The 24231-nt window shown below is 42.5% G+C and overlaps 1 protein-coding gene across 6 annotated transcripts in view; it reads right to left on the reverse strand.

Annotated features, from left to right (window-relative positions):
* The window catches only part of PLPP1 (phospholipid phosphatase 1), a 141513-nt gene that overhangs the window by 23938 nt on the left and 93344 nt on the right, over positions 1–24231 (reverse strand). For all 6 annotated transcript variants that reach the window (XM_073343943.1, XM_073343948.1, XM_073343947.1 and 3 more), the window contains one exon: positions 19738–19795. In XM_073343943.1, the coding sequence (XP_073200044.1) occupies positions 19738–19795 (58 nt within the window). The remainder of the gene's footprint in view (positions 1–19737; positions 19796–24231) is intronic.

Raw genomic sequence — 24231 nt, forward strand, 5'->3', positions numbered from 1 at the left:
GCTGTCAGCCTCCACCCCAAATCCCCCTTTGCCTCCAGCATTTATAACGGTGTTAAATATATAAGAAGTGTTTTTAATTTATAAGGGGGGTTGCACTCAGAGGTGTGCTATGTGAAAGGGGTCACCAGCACAGAAGTTTGAGAACCACTACCTTAAGGTGTCTGTCTGTAGCATAGAGACCTCGCCACAGGAGGGTGGGTGACAGTGTATTTAGCCAAAGACCTTGACCTATAGAACAAAGGAGCATTTTCCCTTTGCTTTTCTCCTAAAGTTTGCTGGACTAGGCCTCTTGTGGACCTCCTATGGCTTCCTGAAACAGGGGCTGCTTCTTCTGTGGGCCCTAGGACTGTAAAAATGAAGGAGATTCCAAAACAAAAAAAGACTTCCAAGGTGGTTATGTAACCACCTTGGAATTAAACAATAAAATCAAGAAACCCAGGGAATTCAGAAGTAGGGTTGCACTTCTCAAACAAAGTGCTGACTCTCAAACAGCAATAACTTTCATTCTGCCCCAGTAATAAAAAGACAAGCAGCTTCTAAAGTCCATAATCCCCACCTCCCCCAAAAATGACTGCAGGTTAATGCAAACGTTCCATACATCATAACTTAGAACAGCACAAAATTTTATGCCACAGTGTTGCATATGTGCATACATACAAGTGCTCTGAGCACTTTCACAACATACCACTTCCATGATACAGCTCTAGCAGAGACTGATGTATGCAGTTTACCACATGGGCACCTCTTTAAGCTCGATCTGAGACAACATATTAAAATGAAATTAAAAATGATTGCTACATCACCATCTGTTCCCCCTATAATTTCACCAACACTACACTCATAATGGAAGTACAAAAAACAGAGGCTCAAGAATTAGGGTTTCATTACACCATGTTGTAAAAACACAGGACAGAGTTAAGATTGACTGACTGAGTGAGTCAGTGCCCTATTTGAGAAGTACAGTGTGACAGTTAACTCTAGATCTTCTGGTTTTCTACCTAAAAAACCCTTCATTCCTGAAATGCCACATGCTCACAGTACTGCTGGGTGTCCGCAGTGTTAGCTTCATCTTTTTGTGGGGGATACAACTATGCTTTGCAACACTTCAGTATTAGTTTGCCTCAGCTTTTGTCCTCTCTGTGAAGCAACCGCTTAAAAAAAAAAAAAAAAAAAAGTATGTATATCTGATATCAGCCTATCGTATCAGAACAGTAGTAAGTCATCCTGACCACACAGGCAAGAGAGAGACTCCAGGTGATCGATTCTGTGTCAGCCAACACATGCTGGAACATATTCCAGTATTTCTCTCATCTTTACCAGGTGTGAATCATCCACACAAACCACTTCTGTTACTAAGCTAGGGACTGGACTCATTTAAAAAAGCCCCACCAATAAAAGGTAAAATAGCTTCGTACTGGAAGTCCAGCTGAAAATGCTTGAAATTTTTTTCAGCTGACTGTGCAAAGCAGAAATTGCTTCTCTGAACAGTACAATGGACATGAGCTACTTAGTTAATTACAGATGCAAAGTTTGGCCATTTCCTAACAGCAGAAAACAAATACCACATTTTCTTAGTGGCTGAAGGAGATAAACTCTTCTGTTGTGTCCATCAGGTCACAGAGCCCTGAAATAAAAGGGAGGAGTGCACTGCAGGCATTTTAATACCACAGGTCACTTCACAAGATCCCCATCACTGCTGATAACCATAATTCCAGAAGATCTGCAGATAACTTCTCTTTCAGTCACGTCAGGATAGCTACTGAGCAGTAACTGTTTAACTAATCTGGATCAGATACATGAAGACAGCAATGGTTTAACCAATATAAGGAATCTAAACGTACCTATATTAATGACTACCATTTGGTGGGGCAAATGTCAACCTAGCCTCCTGACATAGTTGGTTCTCTCTCTCCAATGTAAATATTTACATTTTCATCTGTGCTCCAGAACCATGCCACATGTCTTCACAGTCCATGGAGCTATCTGCACCAAGAAATGTCTTTATTCATTGCCAAGGACAGCTAGGTCCTCAAATATGGTGCAGACATAAGGCCACATTCTGGGGACCATTTCCTTCTCTAGCTAGCAAAATTCACGGGTGTGCAGCAGAGCTGTAAACCACTTTGGGTATGTCATCACTAGAGAAAACCAGGGCTCTTACTTGGGTGTACCTCTAGTCCCCCTCCTATCCACACACAAAACCGTCTCACCAATTTTAATGGGGCTTTCAAGCTGGGCTAGCTAGCATGGCTGGGGGTATGGGTTAGAGCATGGATTCTGTTTTCACTCTGGCTGGAACCCACCCCCTCTGCAGCAAGGACACAGGCTAAAAATATATACATCACTCCAGTGGTGATAGTCATCCAGTATCTTCCTACCATTGCCCCTGTATACCCAAAAGGAGAGACATGTTCTCTCACAAGTCACTGGGAGAAAAATCAGAGCATCTCATCTTACTGCAGCATAAAGAACCATAGGATATGCCCCTAGGAGTCCTAGTGACACACACAAGCAAGTACAGCACCTGTAAGGAGGCAATAACTTGAACAGGGCTTTGCAGTGTGGCAGCACACAGCTGGGGTAGGCCAAGATGGGTGCTGATCATCCGGGGTAACTCTGTAGTGAAGACGCACCCTTTTATAGCTCTTTGAGCCTCAAACCACAGGCTGGTCCTGAGGATACATTACAATAGCTTCAGGGCTGCTATAATTTCTGCCAATTACAACAGTCCCGAAAGGGGCACTGGGGCAGCTGGAGCACAGCAGAGCTCTTACGACACTCCTATCACACTACTGTGTCAGGACTGGGGAGAAAGTGAGACATTCTACCCTATGTTGACTCTACACCACTTCAGGGGTTCCCTCTTCAAGGGGAACCCTGCACAACTGATTATACTGGATTTCTAGAGCAGGCATATTAGGGGCCGAGGCTAGCCCATAATCTTTAAGAATCTGCATTCATTTTCAGATCCACTCCTCTTAAAGATAACCAAACCATTGTGCTTGAATTTGGAGTTCATAAAAATGAATAGTTCATTGCATCAGGTTTCACACCAGAAAGAGAAAGTGCTGGTTCAGTAGAACAGATATTGGTGGTAGAAAGAAGAGAACTGAGGCTCTCTTTTCCACCCCTCCTCTCATGCAGGAGCAGCGCCAGTTTTGCTGGAGAAGAACATGGGCCCATTCTCCCTACTGGCTAGAAACGGCCTGGGAAAATAGTTATTGTGGTCCTGCTTACATCATCAGGTCACATGGTTCACATGGACTCTGTCGCTGCTCCAACTCCCTAAAGAGTCCACATCATACTCTGCTGCTGGCAAAAAAGAGTTCCAGTATGAGATAATAGCTCAATTCAGGGACTAGTACCGCTGGCTAGAGCCAAACTTATGCACACAGCTCCACCAATGAAACTCAGGCACCTATTCTGGCCCACGACCAGTTTGAGCAGAGCCAGCAGTGACTGCTTTAGCAATATGGACAAATATCCACTAAAAAGAGACCAAACTAATCTAACACTAGAACTAGACTTGATGCCTGGAATGCAGCATGTTGTGCCAAGTAGCCTCACTGGCTGATAGATACGTACAATAGAAACTCTAGTTCTAAACAGCAGCTTTCTCTATTCTATTCCTTTATGGTTAGGAAATTGTATATTTATGAGATAAGAATATACTCTCCAGAGCTGTTTTTCTGCCCAGTTTATGTTGGAGGATTATATGAACTATTTTACTGAATGTTTATTGAGGGTTCTTCAAAGGCTTTGTTTCCACCAAGGAAACATCATCAAATAACACACTTGATCATCCTTAATGCATTAACATTGGATATATGATAGTAAAATTTGTTTAACCAATTTTCTCCTTGATTAGAGATAACTGAAAATCGATTCCCTGAATAGGTGGTCTGGAGCAATCTGCAGCGAAATGCATTCTTCTAGCGGGTTTGTTCTCATGTCAGATATATTAGACCTTATATGAGTTCAAGGAAAGATTTGCTGTACTTAATGGGTTTTAAAACCCCAGCAATCTTGGACACAAAACTAGTTTAAGTCTGACTTCTGTGTAGAGTCCCGCAAATCTGCAGCTATCCGCAGACCACATTTGCGGATTGGATGTGGATACAAATTTTGTATCCACGCAGGGTTCTACTTGTGTGATCTACTTTAACAAAATAGTTTCCTTACACTTTCCTATTATAGTGTATAAACCCCAAACGGCTTTGGCACAAGGTCAGGCAGTCTTTACTCCAAGGAAACAGCAATTTCAGCTTCAGCTATAAAGATATACAAGTTACCATGGTGCTTGAGACACTCTGAAAAAGGTATTCCCTCTGGTGTGTGCCTACATTTTGGTGACGTATCAGTTTGTTGCACACCACACTTGTGATTAGATAGATGATGGCAGAGAACTGCTTGCCCATGATACTCTAAGAGAAGAAATGAGTCATCTGTATAGTACTTGATTTTTTTCTCATGGAACAATATTTTGAATAAATACAAATGCTAGAGAGCAAGAGGACAGCTGTGTATTCACAGGCATACCAGTCCAACTCACATGTCAAAGTAAATATTTCTTTTCCTGAGCAAGTAAAACTCAGCACAGCTGCCCAATTCTGTCCTACTAACCAGAAGTTAAACTAAGGAGAACGGCCTCAAGCTCCCAAACACACGCTTTCAAACAAACCTATTCATTTTGAGTAGGTTAGATGGCCTCAGGATATTTTTTTTTAAAGCCCATCGTAGGCACAAAATTTATATTTTTCAATAAGAACTTCAGATCTTCCAGCTCTTCCCACTCCCCTTTCTGAACTCGAAATTCCCTGTTTCTCAGCCCTACACCAATGCCTTCATCTTGCCTGACAGGTGAGAGACTAGATTCCTTTGGGGACTCTGTAATACTCCTTAATTGTCCATATGGAATACTTGTACATTGTTCACTTTCTTGGAAACTCATGCAATCCCTCTGCAGGCTCCTGCAGTTTGACGGTAGTGTGACAAGCTGTACTATCATTAGGCCCCCCAATCAAAACATTTTTTTCCTGTGGTCTTCAGGAAGTCAGGGGCTCTCTTACATTAAAGTAATAAGAACCACAATGGGAAAAATAGCAAACTACTTAGCAGATACAGTTTAGGAAATTAAACATTCTCTCCCATTGTATATAATACATAAAGCAAAGATGAAAAACTGACTCACAGCATATATTTCTGTGTACATTTCCCTCACTATACCATATGACCAAACAACATGCAAATTTAGAACAACAGACTCTTAGAAATGTAGGGCTGGAAGGGACCTCAAGAGGATATCAAGTCCAGTCCTCTGTGCTGAGGCAGGACTAAGTAAACGTAGACCATCCCCGATAGACATTTATCCAACCTGTTCTTAAAGACCTCCAATGACTGATTCCACAACCTCCCTTGGAAGCCTATTCCAGAGCTTAAACTACCTTTAGTTAGAAAGTTTTTATTAATATTTAACCTAAAATGTCCCTTGCTGCAGATCAAGTCCATTACTTCTAGTTGCATCTTCAGTGGACGTGGAGAACAACTGATTAAATCCTCTTTATATCAGGTCCCCACCTTTAGTCATCTTTTCTCAGGATTGAACATGCCCAGTTTTTAGCACCTTTCCTTCATTGGTCAGGTTTTCTAAACTTATTTTTGTTGCTCTTTTCTGGATTCTCTCCAGTTTGTTGACATCTTTCCTAGAGTGTAGCCCTCACAACTGGACACAATACTACAGGTAAGTCCTCACCAGTGCCAATTAGAGTGGGACAATTACATATAACGCTCCAATAAATACATCCCAGAATGGTATTAGCCTTTTTTGCAATTGCATCACTTTGCTGACTCATTCAATTTCTGATCCACTGCAACTTCCAGATTCTTTCCAGCAGTACTACCATCTCACCAGTGATTCTCTATTTTGTAACCATGGATTTGATTTTTCCTTCTAAGTGTAGTACTTTGCATTTATCTTTACTGAATTTCATCATGTCGATTTCAAACCAATTCTCCAATTTTTCAGTCATTTTGAATTCTAATCCTCTCCTCCAAAGTGCCTGCAGCTCCTCCCCATCTGCACATTTTATAAAGCACACTCCACAACATTATCCAAATCATTAAATTAAAATATTGACTAATACAGGACCCAAGACTGACATCTGTGGGTCCCACCTGATAGGACCTCCCAATTTGGTAGCAAACCATTGATGACTACTTTTTGGGTACAGTCTTTAAATCAGCTGTGCTCCCACGTTATAGTAACTTCATCTAGACTGCATTTCCCTAGTTTGCTTATGAGAACGTCACGTGGAACTCTGTCAAAAAGCCTTACTAAAATCAAGTTATATCACATCTACTGCTTCTCCCCATCCTGTAGGCCAATAACCTCTGCTACTGGCCAGTAACACTTGCTACCATTCGACTGGCCAGTAACCAGAGGTTGGTTCCTTGTAACTTGAGGTTCCTTGAGCTGTGTGGTCCCAATCTGTATTCCACATGTGGAATACATATTTGCACCATGCACCTGAGTCTGGATTTAAAATCAGTGTCCATTGACCCTCACATGCACAGCTCTCCTTATGCTCTGAATCAAGGGCATAAAAGGTGGTGCAGGCAGACATCTCTCCATTTTCACCACAGCCCAGTCTCCAGCAGAGAGGACAGAAGATGGGTCATGGAATACAGATAGGGACCTCGCATCTTGAAGAACTTCTAGTTACAGGTAAGTAACTTCCTCCCCCCACCAAGTGATGGTTCCTATGTTTATTCCATATGTGGGAGATTAACCAGCATTAATTCAGAAACAGGCTTGGTGTGAGAATGTAGAAGTGACAGCTGACAGAAGTTCTGATGTCCCCACGACTGTATCCTCAGTTGATAACTGAGACAGATAGCCACCACGGCTAATCTCTCACACACATTTGTCTGTTGTTAGGCCCCTCTAAGTTTTTGGCAAATTGGGTAAGGCAGCCTCCCATTATCAGAGGAAGGGAATGAAGAGGCATCAATAAAAGGGATGCAGGTCTCAACAGTCCCGTCAGAAGAAACTTCTCCTGGGGGTTATAGTACAAGGTGGTGGTGGATGGGGTAGAAGCCGATTTCCTGGGTCTGTAACCCTCTGTCTCTAGCATGGGGGGTCCTGAGGACATTGGCAATAAAAAAGGCTGAGAAGGCAGTCTTGCCATATACTCCTGTCGACCGTGTTTTCTCTTGGGGGCAGGGGTATAACTGCCAAGTGAGCAAAGCGTGGTCCAAGGGCTTGGCTACACTTACAAGTTAGAGCGCATTAAAGCAGCCCTGGGCGCCCTGACTCCTGAGGTGTCCACACTGGCAAAGCACGTAGAGCGCCTGGACTCTGCAGCTGGAGCGCTCCTGGTAACCCACCTCCACGAGAAGCATAATGCTTGCTGCGCCCCGGCTGAAATGTCCGGGCATCAGTATGGATGAGGTGTTCCATTACTGTGCTGTGACTGGCCTCCGGAAACATCCCATAATCCCCTGAAGTCAAGGGGCCACTCTTCTCATTGTTTTGAAATCAGCTGCAGGTATGTGGATATCCCCTTTCAAAGCTCCGTTTCTGACAACTGGCATGCTTCTCTGCTCTGGGACAAAGCAAACCATTAGTGTGGAATGCTGCTGTTGTGAGAGTGTGTGAGGGGTGAAAGGGAGTCTGCTGCTGTCTGAACTTACAAGACAGCATGTTGACACGCTCTCAACCCCCCAAAACACAGTCTCTCCCCCCACATACACACAACATACTCCCTGGCACATTCCACCCTCCCATTTGAAAAGCACATTGCAGCTGCTTGCACACTGGGATAGCTACCACAATGCACTGCTCTTTGTGGCGTTCCAAGAGCTGCTAATGTGTCCACGCTAGTGTGCTTGCAGCTGACGGTGTAAATACATGGCAGCGTTTTCGCTGCTGCGGTCTCTGAAGGCTGGTTTAACTCTCAGGGCTCTACATCTGTAAATGTAGCCAAGCCTTAAGTCTTTGAGGGAGTACAGAGCTTCAGTCTTCCCAAATAGGTTGACTGTATCGAAGGGCTGATCTTGGATGATCTTTGCACCTCTCTAGGGAAACCTGAGGATTGCAACAAAGTCTCTCATAACAATGGCCATAGTGATCCCCATAGATTCAGTAACTGCCACATCCACTTGTGATGTTGCACCCCATATTTTTTTAAAAATATGTTTATAAGTGTGGATATGACATAACTGGAATGTGCTTTATGCAAAAGGTCTCTTGTAAGGTATCACCAAAGCTTATAATCCACTGAGTGTGGTCATCCTATTTGTATGAATGTATCATTCTTGTATCCAAAACTAGGAATATGATATAACACTCTGTGTGGGCGATTAATGGTGGTTTGGAATCTTGATAGCTCCCATTAACCAAGACAATTGGTTGAAGTGGCTCTGTTTACTTGTAAGACTTTCTGTATTTGTGTGTGCCAGTGAGTGGGTAATGAAGTCTCACAGGACATGTGATCATGTCACCTGAACTAGAATCCATTTTTAACCTGGTGCTTTTCCATTTAAAAAGGAAGGGGGGGGAACCCAGAGGGAGACAAAGGATTCCCACCTTGTGCCAAAGCTATAAAAGGGGGTGGAGGAGAACAAAGGAGGCTGCAGTTATGAGAAATCCCCTTTATCATCAGCTGAGCTGGAACTAGCAAGAATTGTACCAAGGGAAGGATTGGTCCCAGACTAAGAAGGAGTCTAGTCTGTGAAAGAAGCTTATTAGAACATCTAAGGGTGAGATTTACCTGTATTCAGTTTCTTAATGTATTAGGCTTAGATTTGCCTGTTTTGTTTTATTTTGCTTGGTAACTTACTTTGTTCTGTTTATTACTTGAAACCACTTACATCCTACTTTTTACACTTAATAAAATATTGTTTATTAATTAACCCAGAGTACGTGATTAATACACAGGGGAGCAAACAGCTGTGCCTCTCTATCAGTGTTATGGAGGGTGGACAATTTATGAGTTTAGCCTGTATAAAGCTCTACAGAGAGTAAAACTGATGTATTCAGGGTTTAGGCTCCCAGAAAGACAGAATACTGGGTGCTGGGAAAGTCCCTGTTAACTGAGAAGCTCCTGGGCTAAGTGAATCTTAGTTTCTGTGAACTGCAGGGGGGCATGGCCCAACCTCTTGGTCTGTGCTGGAGCCGACTGGTGTGTCTAACTCAGCAAGACGGGAGTGGAGTGAAGCCTTTTCTGCCAGGGGGGTTTGTTCTCAGGGGTATCCCAGCACATCTAGTGACAGTCTTGAGGGAGCTTCTGTGACCAAATCGATCAGTCTGCAGGGAAGTTTTGGCTACTATTCTGCCCTCATCCACTAAAGCCTGGAAGCAGGCTCTATCCTTGTCCGTACATTCCATAAACTTAGCATAATTGGTAAAATCACATTTGGCCAAGAGAACCTGATAGTTCAAGATCTTGAATTGGAGGGAGGTGGAAGAAAAGACCTCTCTCCCTAGAAAGTCGAGTCACTTATGTTCCTTATCAGAAAGAGTTGCCGTTGGGTGTTGTTTGGACCACTCTGTAGCTGCCTGCACCAAAGAGTTGGGCTACAAATGAGAGAACAAAAACTCTCCTTCCCCTAGATGGGGAAAAGTAAACACTTCTCAATCCTCTTATGGGAGGAAGCCAAGAACAGGTGTTCACCAAGCCATCTTTGCATGGTCCATGATGGCTCTGATGACAGGCAGGGCCACTCAACTGGGAGCAGAAGGCTAAAGAATGTCTAGTAAACTGTGCTGAGGGGCTCCTGGACTTCAAGCTGAATCTGTAGCTGTGTCACCACCCTGACTTGAGCTCCTGATATTGCTTAAAGTCAGCTGGTGGAGAACGAGAAGATGGAGTAACCGTCTCATCTGGTGCAGATGATAATATTGCTCTTAGAATCATCAAACTGGTTTACCTGCCTTCTCTGAATACTCTGGCAGGGTCAGTTTTGGATGGTCAGTGATAGCAAATAGGACTCCTGAACCAATCCTGAGTGTCTAGAGTAGGGCTCCCACAGTCCCCAATATTGTCGGTACAATGGATTAACCAGCAGAGGAGAACCCCGTGGCACAGGGTACCACCTGTCTCATGGCTAATCATGGCTGGTTGGAGATCAGAACTCTAATCTGTCTAGGACTCCTGTCCTGTCCACCTGATGCCACAGAGACTCCTGTCAGAAAGCGAGATCCCATACTTGTGGGGGAACTGACTGTTGTGCCTCCAGGCTGGCACGTGGGATGGATGAACAACTCCGCATCCTCAGAATAGTCTCTTCCTCTAGTGTAACAATGGCCTGGAACAGAGGCAATCCTGACAGCAGGGCTGAATGCAGATAGGGAAGAGCAAAGGTGTCCTTCAGGGAGATGTAGGTCTCCAAGCGCCCTGGGGTATGAAGGAAATTCCATGAACAGAGCTAGAGGTTCCCCGGTCACTGTGGCAGTCAGCTCCCTCCAGGGTTGTGTCACTACCAGTACCACATCAGCTCTAGAAATAGATGGGAGCACCAGGAGCTGTTTATCCTGAGTCTTCACTATTGTGACTGATGTTCAATCGATCAGATCCACATCACTGAGCACCTCTTTCTCCTGCGAAAATTTACTCAGGCCTAAGTCCTTAGTACCCATGTATGTTGGCTCTCCTGACTTTGACTGGGTCAGGGGAGGATCCTCTCTTCCAGACAGTTTTAGACAAAAGACGGCTTGTCTTTGTGTCTGAGTGTACCCCTTACTCATGTGATGCCTTCTCCTTAGACATAGCAGTGAGCCTCCATTTCCAAGCTATTGTCTGAAGTGGTGATGCCTGGATCTAATTGGGCTTCATTGCCTTCTCCATCACATGCTCCCAACCCCCATGAGTTCTGAGGGGAAGAGACTAGCAGATGGTGCTCTTGGCAGAAATGTGAGCCTCACTCAGGTAGTGTTGCTCTTTTTGTGCAAGAGACAAACAAGGGCAGAATCAAGTTTTTTGAACTCTGGGCATAAGCTCAGATTTCCTGGGGGTAGGAGAGTAAAGTGCAACAGTTCAGGGCACAGCACTAGGAGATGCGGGGCTTAAAGACACAGGCTAGTCTGCATCTGGGCTTTCCCTTTTCTGGTTCATGGAACTTCTGGCACGGAGTGCTCACTCAGTTAGCAGGACTCAAAAGAGCTAGGGTCCCAAGTGTCAGTGTTCTCAGTGCCATGATCTGGAGTCTGGGAGGGGACTAGCTTCTGGGAAGAGTGCTATATCAGTACAGCAAGGAATTGTGATTGTTCCCAGGAGCCTGTATTATCCAGAGGCTGTATAACATAGCTGAGTGCTGGTTTGCAGTTCTGCATTGCTTGATGCCTTCATAGTAATACGAGCTGCAACAGGACATTTTTGCTTTGTATTGCCTCCAGGATTTGCCTCTGCATCTCCCGTCTTTTTCCATACCGTCATTTGCCACTGCAACTATCTCCCTGAAAAGCTTTTTCAGATTCCCGCTCAGTCCTCAGATACTGCCTCCACCTTATCACAATGTTGAGGTTTTTTAGGGAAGGACTCAGACTAACAATATCCAGGGAAAACTCATGACAAAAATGTTTGTTTTCTCCCCCTCAGGTATGCCAGGTGCTTTGCCATTGATAAGGGCGCTGTCTGAGGGTCTGGCCAGTGCAGGTTCCATAGCTATGGGTGTATAAAATAAAAACAAAACAAAGTGACAAGCAGTTATAGTTCATATTCTAGGAAGGCTGTGATAAGAATGGCCTGACTCAAAAAGACAAAAGGGCAGACTAGCGAGATACAGTGTGAAGTTGATCACCAAGATGATCCCTCCCAGAAGCATGTCAGGAGTGTAAGGCAGTTGCCATGCCAGTGGAGAAGGTCATGCAGCTACTCTTCATAATCTCTGAACAAAAACTGAGTCACTTCTCAAGCTTAGATTTTGCTTAACAATACTTAGTGCTCCAGTCAGAGCCAGCATCAGCCACGTATGATTTACGAACATATAGAGCCTCCTACTACAGACTTGGTCACAGACCAAACTGCTTTATATTTTAAGCAATTCATGAACAGAGGCAGAAAAGAGTATTTACGTTACTTCTCTCAACTTCCTGCCAGTTTAAACTGTCAAAATTAAACTTCTCTAACAGACAATATCAGCTACAAACTTGGTTTTGCGATTCTGCTGACAAATTGTGGCAACTGTCTGTGGAATGGGGCAAACACTGCACCTAGAAAGAAATGTATCCCATAAAATGAGGGGGAAGGTAAGAAGTTTGGCTTGAAAGATTAAGCTGCTTGATGAAATAGCAGGGAAGAAACAAAGTGGTTTTTATCACCTTTCCCCACACACTTACCAAATGCTTATTTACTTCTGAAATACCTTGACATGATTTGTAACAGATATTCAGCTGGCAGCATTTATTACGTGCTTTGTGCAGTTTGTGCTAGGTTGCCTTCCCCAACACAGTAATACACAGCAGATTCCTCCGCTCCTTCAGAGGAGCGGAAGATTTCAAGGGTCTGGTTATGATTAACACTGAGTAATGCCACATGTTAAAGTCTGTGTGCTGCTTGTGACTCAAACTGCATCTGGAATAAATGTGCACATAGTAAGATGAAGCCAGGTTTGAAAGTTAAATGGGTTAGCGCACGCAGGGCGATTGGTCAGGGCCAGGGGCCTACCGGCTGCACTCTGCATTGCCACATGGAAAAGGTTAGAAAGTGCTTTTGCTTATACTGTACCATTGTCCTGACTGTCTACATGATATGAATATCTGCTTCTTTTAAAGATGAAATGCAAGGCAAGACCTGATACACAGTAAGTATAGATTGCAATGCTGAACTCCCTTGCTGACTGAGCATTCAGCAGAGGTTGTAAGTAACCTTTATAAAAAATCCCTCTGAAATACTCTCAGTACTTTCTGGACCACGAAACTTATCCCAGAACATAAGAAGATGGAGACCAGAAGGAAGTAGAGCTTCCTCAAAACCTCCTAAACCTGTACTAAGCCACCATTACAATGGACCACAAGGAAGAGGCGCAATGCAGCCAAGTGAGCCAGGCAGCAGGTACTAGGATGGAAGTGTAGTGATGCCATTTCCCTACTAATCAGCTTCTAGTTAAGTATGCAAAAACGGATTTGGCTAACATTAAAATTATCAGAATATTGGCCACATACCTATTAATTACTAAATTTTACTGAAGGCCTGTCAGCTAGGATAGGAGACTAATAAAAAGCTCATTTCAGTCAGACCCCTCTTGAAGTCATGTTTATGTAACACCACAATGTTCTTCCCTGTACATTTGTTGTCTATGCTCCTATACACACACGCTGGAGACTAGGAACAAAGATGGAAATCTTAAGTGCCTCAGCCAGTTTGCTAATCTGTGATGCCGGAGCAGTTTGGAACTTATCAGTTGGCATGTATAATTATCCATGGCCATGCTAAGATTTGTAAAATTGCTCCATGACAAGCAGCGTCCACCCTTCGAACTGTAACACAGGTGTTGGGGGGGAGAAAGAATGGGTTTGCCCTCAACAGTTTCAATCTAGAGCTGTACATTAAGCTATCTTGAAGGTTATAAAGTCACACACACACACGCTGGGAAGAGCTATGGTTGCTCACTCGTCTTAATTCACATTCAGGAGGATGGAGTTATGAGTTAGTGTTTTCTTTCATGGCCATGTTGTTTTTCAAATTCATCATCATCATACAGCTTCTACAGCAATTGATGCATATGTGCAATATATTATAACATGTTTCTTGCCCCTGTGCTAAACTATATGTAAAGAAGAACTACAAGAATAGTAATAGAGGGAGGTACCCTTACTGATTAATGTTTAAATACCCAAAAGGTATTTCTGCAGTAAGTGATACTGTTAATATAACTGTATCCACTCCTAAAACTAAATAGAAAATTTTAAAAAAAATCAAACTTTTCCAAAATGTACTTATCAGTAAAACTATATTCTACTACATTGCTAAACTACTAGCACAATCTTGATGTTTATTTAAATAGTGTAATAGTTAAACAGTATGAAATTACTGGCTATTACTAAAAAAAACATTAAACATGTTAAAGGTTACACGTTAATTCAGATCCAATTTGCAATAAAAAAAATATAGATATATCCCTTTCCAGCTCTTAACTATTTACAGCTTACTAATACATTCACACAGGTATTAAAATAGTCACTTGATACTAAAAATGAATGCAACATCCCATCCAAGTGTGTCTTAAATTGCCCTACAGGTTAGGACACACACTTTCATTTTTATAACAGTGTAATACTCGGCTACAAAATTTCAGTAGTAGTATGAAACAATTTTTCTTATACCCTTTTAAATCATGGGGCTACAAATTGGTACACATTTTAGTTATATACTTCTACAAAGAAATTAATCATGCTATAGTCAGCTATTTGACAACTACATATCTGTCACAATTAAATGCATCATTTCTTCAAAATGTTAGACATGTGCATCTAAGAATGTACACTGTTTGTATATTTTATTGTACAGAATGTGGTCATAATTCTCAAAATATCTCCCATACTATATAAAATAAATACTTTTGTTGTTGCTCATTTCCTAATGTTCATAAATACATCATCCAAATAAAGGATTGCTCATCCTACCTGGACAGATGAACAAACTACAAATCCCTTCAACCTCAGTCCACTCCCTCACCAAAAGCTGGGAGTAAAGATGGGCTTTCCAGAGGCCCCAGAAGGTCAACAAGCCTAGCATCTGATGGAACAAATTGGGCATGGTGAGTTCCAAAGCTTACCCGGTGAATTCTGCACTAGCTTCAGCTTCTGAGAAGTCTCAAGGTGTGCTCCAGTGGGGAGCTACATTACAACAAGCAAATCTCAAGATGACACAAGGTGTAGTTAACACAAGCCAGGCTCACATCAAAGAGAAAAAAGGCCAAATTCCTCACCAAGCACAGATTGAGAAAATGCTACTGGCCAGAGCCACTTTTAGGCATCCAGCAGCAACCCAGGATCTACCACCACATCCAATTGTAACTGCTGTACACAGATATAAATTCTGCCAGTTTTTCCAGCATGAGCAGAATATCTCGGTAACCACTACAGCTGGAGAATTCCATTTTAAAAAGAAAAGTCTGCTTACATAGAGAACAAGGCAGCAGCATTGAAGAGGTGCTGGAATGCCCTACTGCAGCATATCACATGAATCCACTTGTAATGTAATTTTCTATGTAGTTTTGGAAAAAAAAAACAGAAGGCAACATGTTCTTCTGGACCCCCCTACAAATCCTGATAAAGCAGCATGATCTTCTGAAGTACGGTTATGGTTATCGGATGTGCAAAAGAACATTTCAGGGGAGTGTGGTATTCTTTGGTGGGTCACATCCAAAGCCACAACGGACCCTAAGTATAGAGAGTCTCATACTGATTTGCAGTACTGTAATTCTTCGGACTCCATCCAATTTAAATTTTAAGCGTGACAGCAATGCACAAGAACAGAAGTTTTATACAGGCACGGAAGTAGATACACTGCAGGAAGCAATCCCACTATTGGCAGGCTGAAGGACCATATCACCTAACAGGAGGCCTTTCCCTTCCCTCTAGCTGACATGGTTGTACAGCTACGCGAGCACACCATATCAGAACTCAGTCAGGGGTGTGGTCTTGGTTAGGTCAGGCAAAGAGGCACATCTAGCATCACTTTTTCTTGCATAGCTTACAGATAAACAGGCAGGGCATAGACATTTTCTGTTAACTTCTGTTCATAGCACAGAGCAGCTCAGATATTCAGTGAGAAGATTATCTACTGTTTCCACAATGTGGTAATCAGCTACTTCATTCCACTACAGAAATGGTGATTTTTTGTAAAATGACTCAGAATGACTCAAAAAAAATTCTAAGAACAAAGAAATGACCATATACTATGGATACAGTCAGACTCAGTCCTGGTGTGGAGCAAACAAAAAAAGGAACTTAACCTCTGTTGTTGTAAGCTGATATATGGAGAAAGCTGTCTTTTTGTTGGCGTCAACTTGAACATTAAACAAACAAAAACAAAAAAAAACCCACCACACGCCCCCTTCCCACCACTATTGGACATGATGATAAAGAGTAGCCTGCACATACAGCTAGGTAGTGACTTGGTACATGGGGAGGGAATAACAATGAAAAACTAATCTAAAAAGACAGTCTTCCTCCACAGAGCAATCCTGACCTGGAGGCTGGAACTGTGTCTGTGGAATGGGAGCTTTTGGTGCTTTATTAAACTTTTAAAGTGTCCAGAAAGCCATGCTGCAAACATGTTTTGAAAACTTGCTCTTTATGCCTCATTGAAAAGCGTGCTCCCATTTTTTTAGTTTTTACAAAGATTTAAAAAAAAAATGCATCTCAAGCCTCCATTTTGAATAGACTATCCAACTGCTGCAGAGGTTATTATGGTGCCAAAAGAAAAGTTAACACAAGATGCAAATCTTGGGGTATACGGACAAAATGGAGAAGTGAATTTCATCAGCAAATTGCAAAACTCTAATCCTGAACTTCAAATACTGTGTAGCAAATCAAGATTTTGCAAATGCACACATTTACAGCCAAGATTGAAGCCTTCTATTGGGCGGGTCAACAAGACTCTAAAACAAGCTGTTTTAATCCCTTTTGCATTAGTACTTAATGACAAAAAATTAAGACACCTTGTCATAAATATAAAGGGAAGGGTAAACCCCTTTAAAATCCCTCCTGGCCAGAGGAAAAATCCTCTCACCTGTGAAGGGTTAAGAAGCTAAAGGTAACCTCGCTGGCACCTGACCAAAATGACCAATGAGGAGACAAGATACTTTCAAAAACTGGGAGGAGGGAGAGAAACAAGGGGTCTGTGTGTCTGTTGGTATGCTGCTTTTGCCGGGGATAGAACAGGAATGGAGTAAGTAATCTAGCTAGGTATGCGTTAGATTATGATTTCTTTAAATGGCTGAGAAAAGAATTGTGCTGAATAGAATGACTATTTCTGTCTGTGTGTCTTTTTTGTAACTTAAGGTTTTGCCTAGAGGGATTCTCTATGTTCTGAATCTAATTACCCTGTAAGGTATCTACCATCCTGATTTTACAGGGGTGATTCCTTTACTTCTATCTACTTCTATTTCTATTAAAAGTCTTCTTGTAAGAAAACAATGCTTTTTCATTGTTCTCAGATCCAAGGGTTTGGGTCTGTGGTCACCTATGCAAATTGGTGAGGATTTTTACCAAACCTTTTCCAGGAAGTGGGGTGCAAGGGTTGGGAGGATTTTGGGGGGGGGGGAAGACGTGTCCAAACTGCATTTCCCAGTAAACCCAGTTAGAGTTTGGTGGTGGCAGTGGATATTCCAAGGACAAAGGATAAAATTAATTTGTACCTTGGGGAAGTTTTAACCTAATCTGGTAAAAGTAAGCTTAGGAGGTTTTCATGCAGGTCCCCACATCTGTACCCTAGAGTTCAGAGTTGGGAAGGAACCTTGACACACCTATTGCTAAAAAGGATCAATGTTTTGTTGTAGGAGAAAGGAGAGAAAAGGATGCCAATCCACAGTAGTACAGATCCAACATTTAGCCATTTGGATTTTGATCAAGGGCTCCTCGTTTGGATTAACTCCAAACCAACTGGATTAGACCAACTGGATTAATTCCAAAATAGACTGGGAAAAGCACTCAGAGTTTTGCTGTAAGGAGCAATCATTCTGCAGTGGGAAGACTGATTGGATAATCCTTAAAATGGGTCTGTCTCCTTAAACAGTCTACGTCACAGAGAATATCCGAACAAAGATTTCTGGCCCATTCTGGCAACCATGGTAGGATCTTCCCACTAACCAGAATCTTTAAACATGGCTATAGCTGCCATGGTTCTGGTCCCAGTGTGGAGATGGCCACAGATGAGGTGTCTAAATGCTTCCTAAAACCAAGAAAATCCTATTACATTAACAGTTTAGTAGTTCTATTGACATGAGGGTTTGATGCCAATGTGTAAGATTACTGGTCTAAATATGCAAGTTGTGTGCCCTCAATTCTTATGGCAGTGAACTCTGGAGCTCACCTCTCCCCACCTTGTCCCATTGCTGTAGTTAAAATCAGCACATGTGCTCAAGCTGCAACCTCCTCAGTATAGAAGCAAGGGGGCTGCTGGCAGGGCACACTGAGTTCGTGAGGGTCCCTCAACTTTGGAACTCAATCAGAAAGACCACATTTGTGGGCCTTCAGGGTCATCTTTTCATGGAGGCTTTAGGAGAGAAGCACATTGTACATGTAGGGATAGAAATGGGGGTGCACATTGTAGAGCGGCTGTGGTCATTTTTACCCACTTTCTTCTTTGCTAAAAGGTCTGATAGACTTTGCCTACTGTTGAATATGGTGGAGGTTTCTGCTGAGCTTGTTTGTATGTTTAGATGTGCTCTTAGGTACTTATCAAAGGAGCCTGGGACTTGGGCTAGCCACCCTGTCAGTTACAGATCTTGTGACATGGCCTCATTGGCCCCATATATTGCAAGATATGAAGCAGTTAATTGGGCAGCTTTATTTGTTCACTGGATTTGACCGAAAAACTACCCTATCCTGCAGAGTTTTTCTATTAAATTATTTTCAAATTTGCTGATGCCTTGTTTGATGGCTCAAGAAATTTATCCACTTACACAGATCTGCCTGTAGTGAACAGAAACAAAAAGAGACGTATATTCCATTATAATACTACCATAGTTCTAAATCAGCAACTACAAAGATGAAGAGGTTTATCTAACCTAATCTCTTTCTTGGAGTTATAAAATTTGGCTGTAAGTAAGTTTAAAAAAAAAAAAAAGCATTTAACTCTTTTTCCCCTTTTTTTTAGTTTAAATCAAGGGTAGGGGGTGCCCAAAATACAGCTCAAAGAGAATCCATGGCAGCTTGCAACCTTCCTATAACTACAGGGCAAGAGGGCAAAGCTAGTCAAACTGCAAGTTTTTATATGGGGGAATTCAAGAGAAAATTAATCTGCAAAGGAAGATGCAAGCTCAAGCCCATTTCGTGGCTGTGAGCATTCACTTTTTATTTTAAAATATATAAAAAAGTAATTTTAAGTGCTGCCTTGTAAATGGCCAAACACGGTCTTCAGTCTGATTGGGTGTATTTTACATAGCCAGATTTTAGAATATTTTTGTAAACAATTTGTGTATGCACATAATGCTTTTCTCACCACTGAGCTTTTCTGCAGATGGGTAGTTAAGAACAATTTACATTTAGGTGTTTCTCTTGCACTGTATTTACAGACCTACCAATGCTCAGTTAAGGTTAATTTAGTTTCCTTACAGGCTTTGCATGCATTATGAAAGCAGACATTTCCTATCCCATACGAGGCATATCCTATGGAAAGAGGTTTTCTGTTTTTAATGCCCTGCAATATTTTAACCACCAACTTAAGTAACTACATATTTTCCAAACCTACTGTCATCTGGTTCAATAGAGAGAAAGGACATAAAAGCCAGCTACCTTGTGAAATGCCTTTTATCCCTACTCAACCTTGAATACCCGCTCTCTATAATATTTTGCCACCTTCCTCCCCACCCCAACCACATGCTGGCCTCCACCCGCCACTGAGCAACCTTCAGTCAAATCAATTCAGAGCAACACCCCGCCCCCCCACAAGCATTATGATTTAATGCATCTCACACAGAACAAGCCAAAGGAAAATACTGATCCAGCAAGTGTGTTTCAACTTCATGCTTTGCAACATAAACCGGTTTAGATGGGCAGAATATACTTACTGCTAGGAACAGCATGCAGTACATGGAGAATGAAGAATGCCCAGAGTAAAATGACAGTCTGGAAGAGGGGGAAAAAAATAGATATATTAATCACTTTTCACTTACAAAACAATATGTTGCAGGATAAATTACAGCATTTCTAGAAAGTGAGCAGGTAAAATGCAGATGTCCTCACTTTTTTTATTCAAAGGCACTATCTTTGCAAGGAGTTCTACCCTACCCCCAGAAAGGTGTTCATTCAATGCAAATTTCTATATTAGGATCTATAACTACAGAATGGATTTAATTATCTAATAGGCACTGGGTTATCTTTTGTAGATTAGATCCCAAACCAAGACAGCTACTTAGGCAGTAATTACCAATGACAATCCACTGATTAAAGCGTGTGGAAAAGGAGTACCTCCTGAAAAGTAAATATTTCAGGTAGGTTTTTAAAGCAATCTGACAATACTTGTGTTTTATCTCCCAGATTAATATGAAAGAGCCATCATCACTCTCACTTGCATGTTATTAAAAGAAAGTTTAAATCCAATCCTGTGAAAGAAAAAGTGACAAAATCTAAAGAACAAGTATACAATATAATCTGAAAGAAAGAGGAAAGACCTGACTGGAGATATCAGGGGCATCCTGAATCAGTCAGCATGTATTTAGTATACGCAAAGTGTCCTGTAAAGGGTGGGGCTCATTTCTCATTTGCTTAGTTTTCAGATTAGAGAGGATTCATGGCATTGTCAGTATTTTCCAGTTCTTGGAGGGATATTATTGAATGGTAGTAGTCGTAACATTGAAAATAGTTGGGGAATAAAGTTTTTTTTCCTGGTGGGGAGGAGAGAAAATGACATATCATTGATTCTTTTAAAATTTCAGATAGAAAAAAAGGAGGTAACTATCTAGAATGTGTTAAATTACCAATTTAGGAGGTTTTAATCACATCCAATCCATGTATTAGTCAAGGGTTTCAAAATTAAACTCCACTCATTACGAACCAGATCTCAGAGAAAGCACTCCTTTTATGTTTCTTTGCCTATCACAGCTTATACTTAGGCCTAGTTGACGCTTAAAAATTTCAGTCAACATAGCTATGAGCCTCAGGAGCATGAAAAGTCCACACCCTGAGCGACAATTATGCAAATTTACCCCCCAGTGTAGTCGTAGCTAAGTTGTTGGAAGAAGACTTCTACTACTACTACTACTGTTGCTTGGGAGATGTTCCTATACTGCTGGAAAAACCCCCTTCCATCGGTGAAGGCTGTGTTTATGCAAGCATATCTACAGCACCATAGCTACATCAGTGTAGTCCCCATAGTGTAAACCTATTGGATAGGTCTATGCAGCAATGAAACACTCACAGTTGGTCCAGGTCAGTTGACTCAGGATCATGGGGCTCAGACTACTGCACTGCAAGGGGTGAGTGTCCCAGAGCCCCACCCTCTTGGGGTCCCAGAGACTGGGCTCCAGCCTGAGCCCGAATGTCTACACAGCAATTTTACAGCTCGGCAGCCTGAGCCCCATGAGCCTGAATCAGCTGACCTAGGCCAGCCATGGGTCTTTTATTCCAGTGTAGACAGACCCATTCTTAACTTCTACATGGAAATCGGAGGATGAAAAGCTCAGAGCTTTACAAAGAAGGGCAAGTATCCTTGTCCCCCAGCTGAAAAATGGGGATAAGTGAGGCACAAAGAACAGCAGGTCAGTAGCAGAGATGAAAATAGAACCCAGGCCACGGCACAATCCACTGAGTATGCTACCTCTAAAGCAGGGGTGGGCAAACTTTTTGGCCCGATGGCCACATCTGGGTATGGAAACTGTATGGCGGGCCATGAATGCTCACAAAATTGGGGGTTGGTGTGCGGGAGAGGGTGAGGGCTCTGGCTAGGGGTACCGGCTATGGAGTGAGGCGAAAAAAAGAAAAAAAAAGGCGTTCAGGGTGCTGGAGGGCGCTCTGGGCTGGGGCAGGAGATGAGGGCTCCGGCTGGGGTGCGGGCTCTGAGGTGGGACTGGGAATGAGGGGTTGGGGGTGCAGGAGGGTGCTTCAGACTGGGACTGAGGGGTTCAGAGGGTGGGAGGGGGTCAGGGGTACAGGCTCCAGGCGGTGCTTACCTCAAGCAGCTCCAAACAGCAGCAGCACCAATATGTCACCTCTTCGGCTCCTATATGGGAGGCATGGCCAGGCAGCTCTGCAAACTGCCCTGTCCACAGGTGCTGCGCCTGCAGCTCCCATTGGCTGCAGTTCCTGGCCAATGGGAGCTGCAGGGGTGGCGATTGGGGGCAGAGGCAGTGTGTGGAGCCCCTTGGCTGCCCCTACACGTAGGAGCCAGTGTGGGGACTTGCCACTGCTTCTGGGAGCCGCACGGAGCGGAGCAAGCCCCTGACCTGTCTCTGGCTGGAATGGGACAAGCCCCAGACCCCGCTCACCAGCAGGAGCTCGAGGGCTGGATTAAAGTGTCTGGAGGGCCAGATGCAGCCCCCGGGACGTAGTTTGCCCACCCCTGCTCTAAGGTAATGGCCAATGGCTCCTGCATGCAGTACGTACAGAATGAAGAAACCAAGCTGAGAAAGAGGCTACGGTCTACTCAAGTTGGGGGACAGAGGAGAAACTGTAAAGAGCACTAGTTTTCTGAGACACTTTCTACCCCACAGTATATTGTGGTTTTATGTAGGATTGATAGTCTGTAGTCTTTTGCATTAGATATTCCATAGGTAAATGCATGCATTATTCCAGTACCACACTCCAGAATGCTTTTTGCTCTGAAGAGATATTGCACATTTCTATTATTTTGTCTCAAGATAAGATTGTACCACAAGATGCCACTACTACTTCATTACCGCAGACCATGTCAAAGACTTGCATTCTTCGTGTCAGAAATATCCTCTATATGTTCTTTTTCATGCTTGCTATTTTATATATTATATATATATATATATTATATACATATATTTCATATATGTCTGGGACCAAACCACACACCTACTTATACCCTGTGTAAGCTCAATGAAGCACTTTGGGCAACATCACTGATGAGTCGAGATAGAATTTGTCTCTAAACAGAACAGGCACCCAACTGAAGGTTTTTCTTCCTTCTACTAAACAAAGCCTTTGCCATGTTTTAACTGAGACCGTTAAAAGCTAAAAGGTGTATTCAACATCCCCCTGCGCACAACCTCTGTCTCTCTTCCAAAAGCAGCTATCAGAACATTCTGTTGGTCAAGCCAGCCAAGTGATTGAACATTCCAGGCTTCTTCACGATGTTAGCTATGAGTGCTTGCTCACCACAGACAAGTATTCACACATGCAGCAGCAGCACCCCATATCTGAAATATCAGTCTTTGTTTTTAAAAAAGAAAAACAACAGTTTAAACTAAATGTAAATCATTCCAGTAACAACTCATGCATCAGGCATAGTAGCTGTCAGGATGTATGTTATTGTTTCATGACAACTGGCTTTATATATTTTTGCTAGAGATATTTATTTCAATAAATCTGATAATACAAACACATGGCATTTCTTATTTTGACTCTCTCCACTCTGGCTGCTGAGTGTAATGCTGACATCCTTCTTTTGCAATAAGCTGTTTAGTCCACAGAAGGCCACCTAGTAAATGGATCACTTCCAACAAAACACATTGCAATGCTTCACTTAACCAGGAAAGAATGTAACATTAATTCTTTTCAACTGGGCAATGCAGGCTCAATGTAACTTATCCACTTCTACCCATTTGAAAAACCCCTCAAAAAAAGCAAAGTCAATTTTACTCTAATTGCTAATTATGTCAGAAGTAAGATTTTAGAACACACTGTGCAAGTACAGTCAGACAACATAGTTTTTGTAAGCGATCCATAACCTTTAATCAGTTGTACAGAGTTTTCATAATGCCATCACAATAACTGTGCCATAAGTCTCACATGGTTTGTGTTAAAGGTCAGAGTAAATCTGACAGCTATATTTTCCAAGTTAACAATGCAAACAAGTTACAATAACTACCTTCAGCCTGTTAATACAAACTCACATTTCACAGAATTTTATTTGTATTATTCTTCCAAATATAGGAGACTTTTGTAAGGAGCTATTTTAAATACATTTAACAAGATTTCCCTTATTCACAGTAATCAAATACCTTCAAAATACTTAGTTTCTAGCTTGACACATTCATTCTCTGAGATTATGTCTTCACTACCCACCAGATCGACAGGCAGTGATCGATCCAACGGGGATCAATTTATCGCATCTAGTCTAGATGTGATAAATCTATCCCCGAGCGCTCTCCCCTCGACTCCTGTACTCCAGCACCGTGAGAGGCACAGGCAGAGTCGACGGGCGAGCGGCAGCCGTCGACTCCCTGTGGTGGAGACACCACAGTAAGTCGATCTAAGTACATTGACTTCAGCTACGATATTCATGTAGCTGAAGTTGCTTAACTTAGATCAATTCCGCCCCCCCCCTCCAAAGGGTAGACCAGGGCTGAGAGTCAAAAGACCCATTTTAACCTACAAAT

The sequence above is a fragment of the Lepidochelys kempii genome, chromosome 5, assembly GCF_965140265.1.
Source record: "Lepidochelys kempii isolate rLepKem1 chromosome 5, rLepKem1.hap2, whole genome shotgun sequence".
In the NCBI taxonomy this organism is placed as follows: domain Eukaryota; kingdom Metazoa; phylum Chordata; order Testudines; family Cheloniidae; genus Lepidochelys; species Lepidochelys kempii.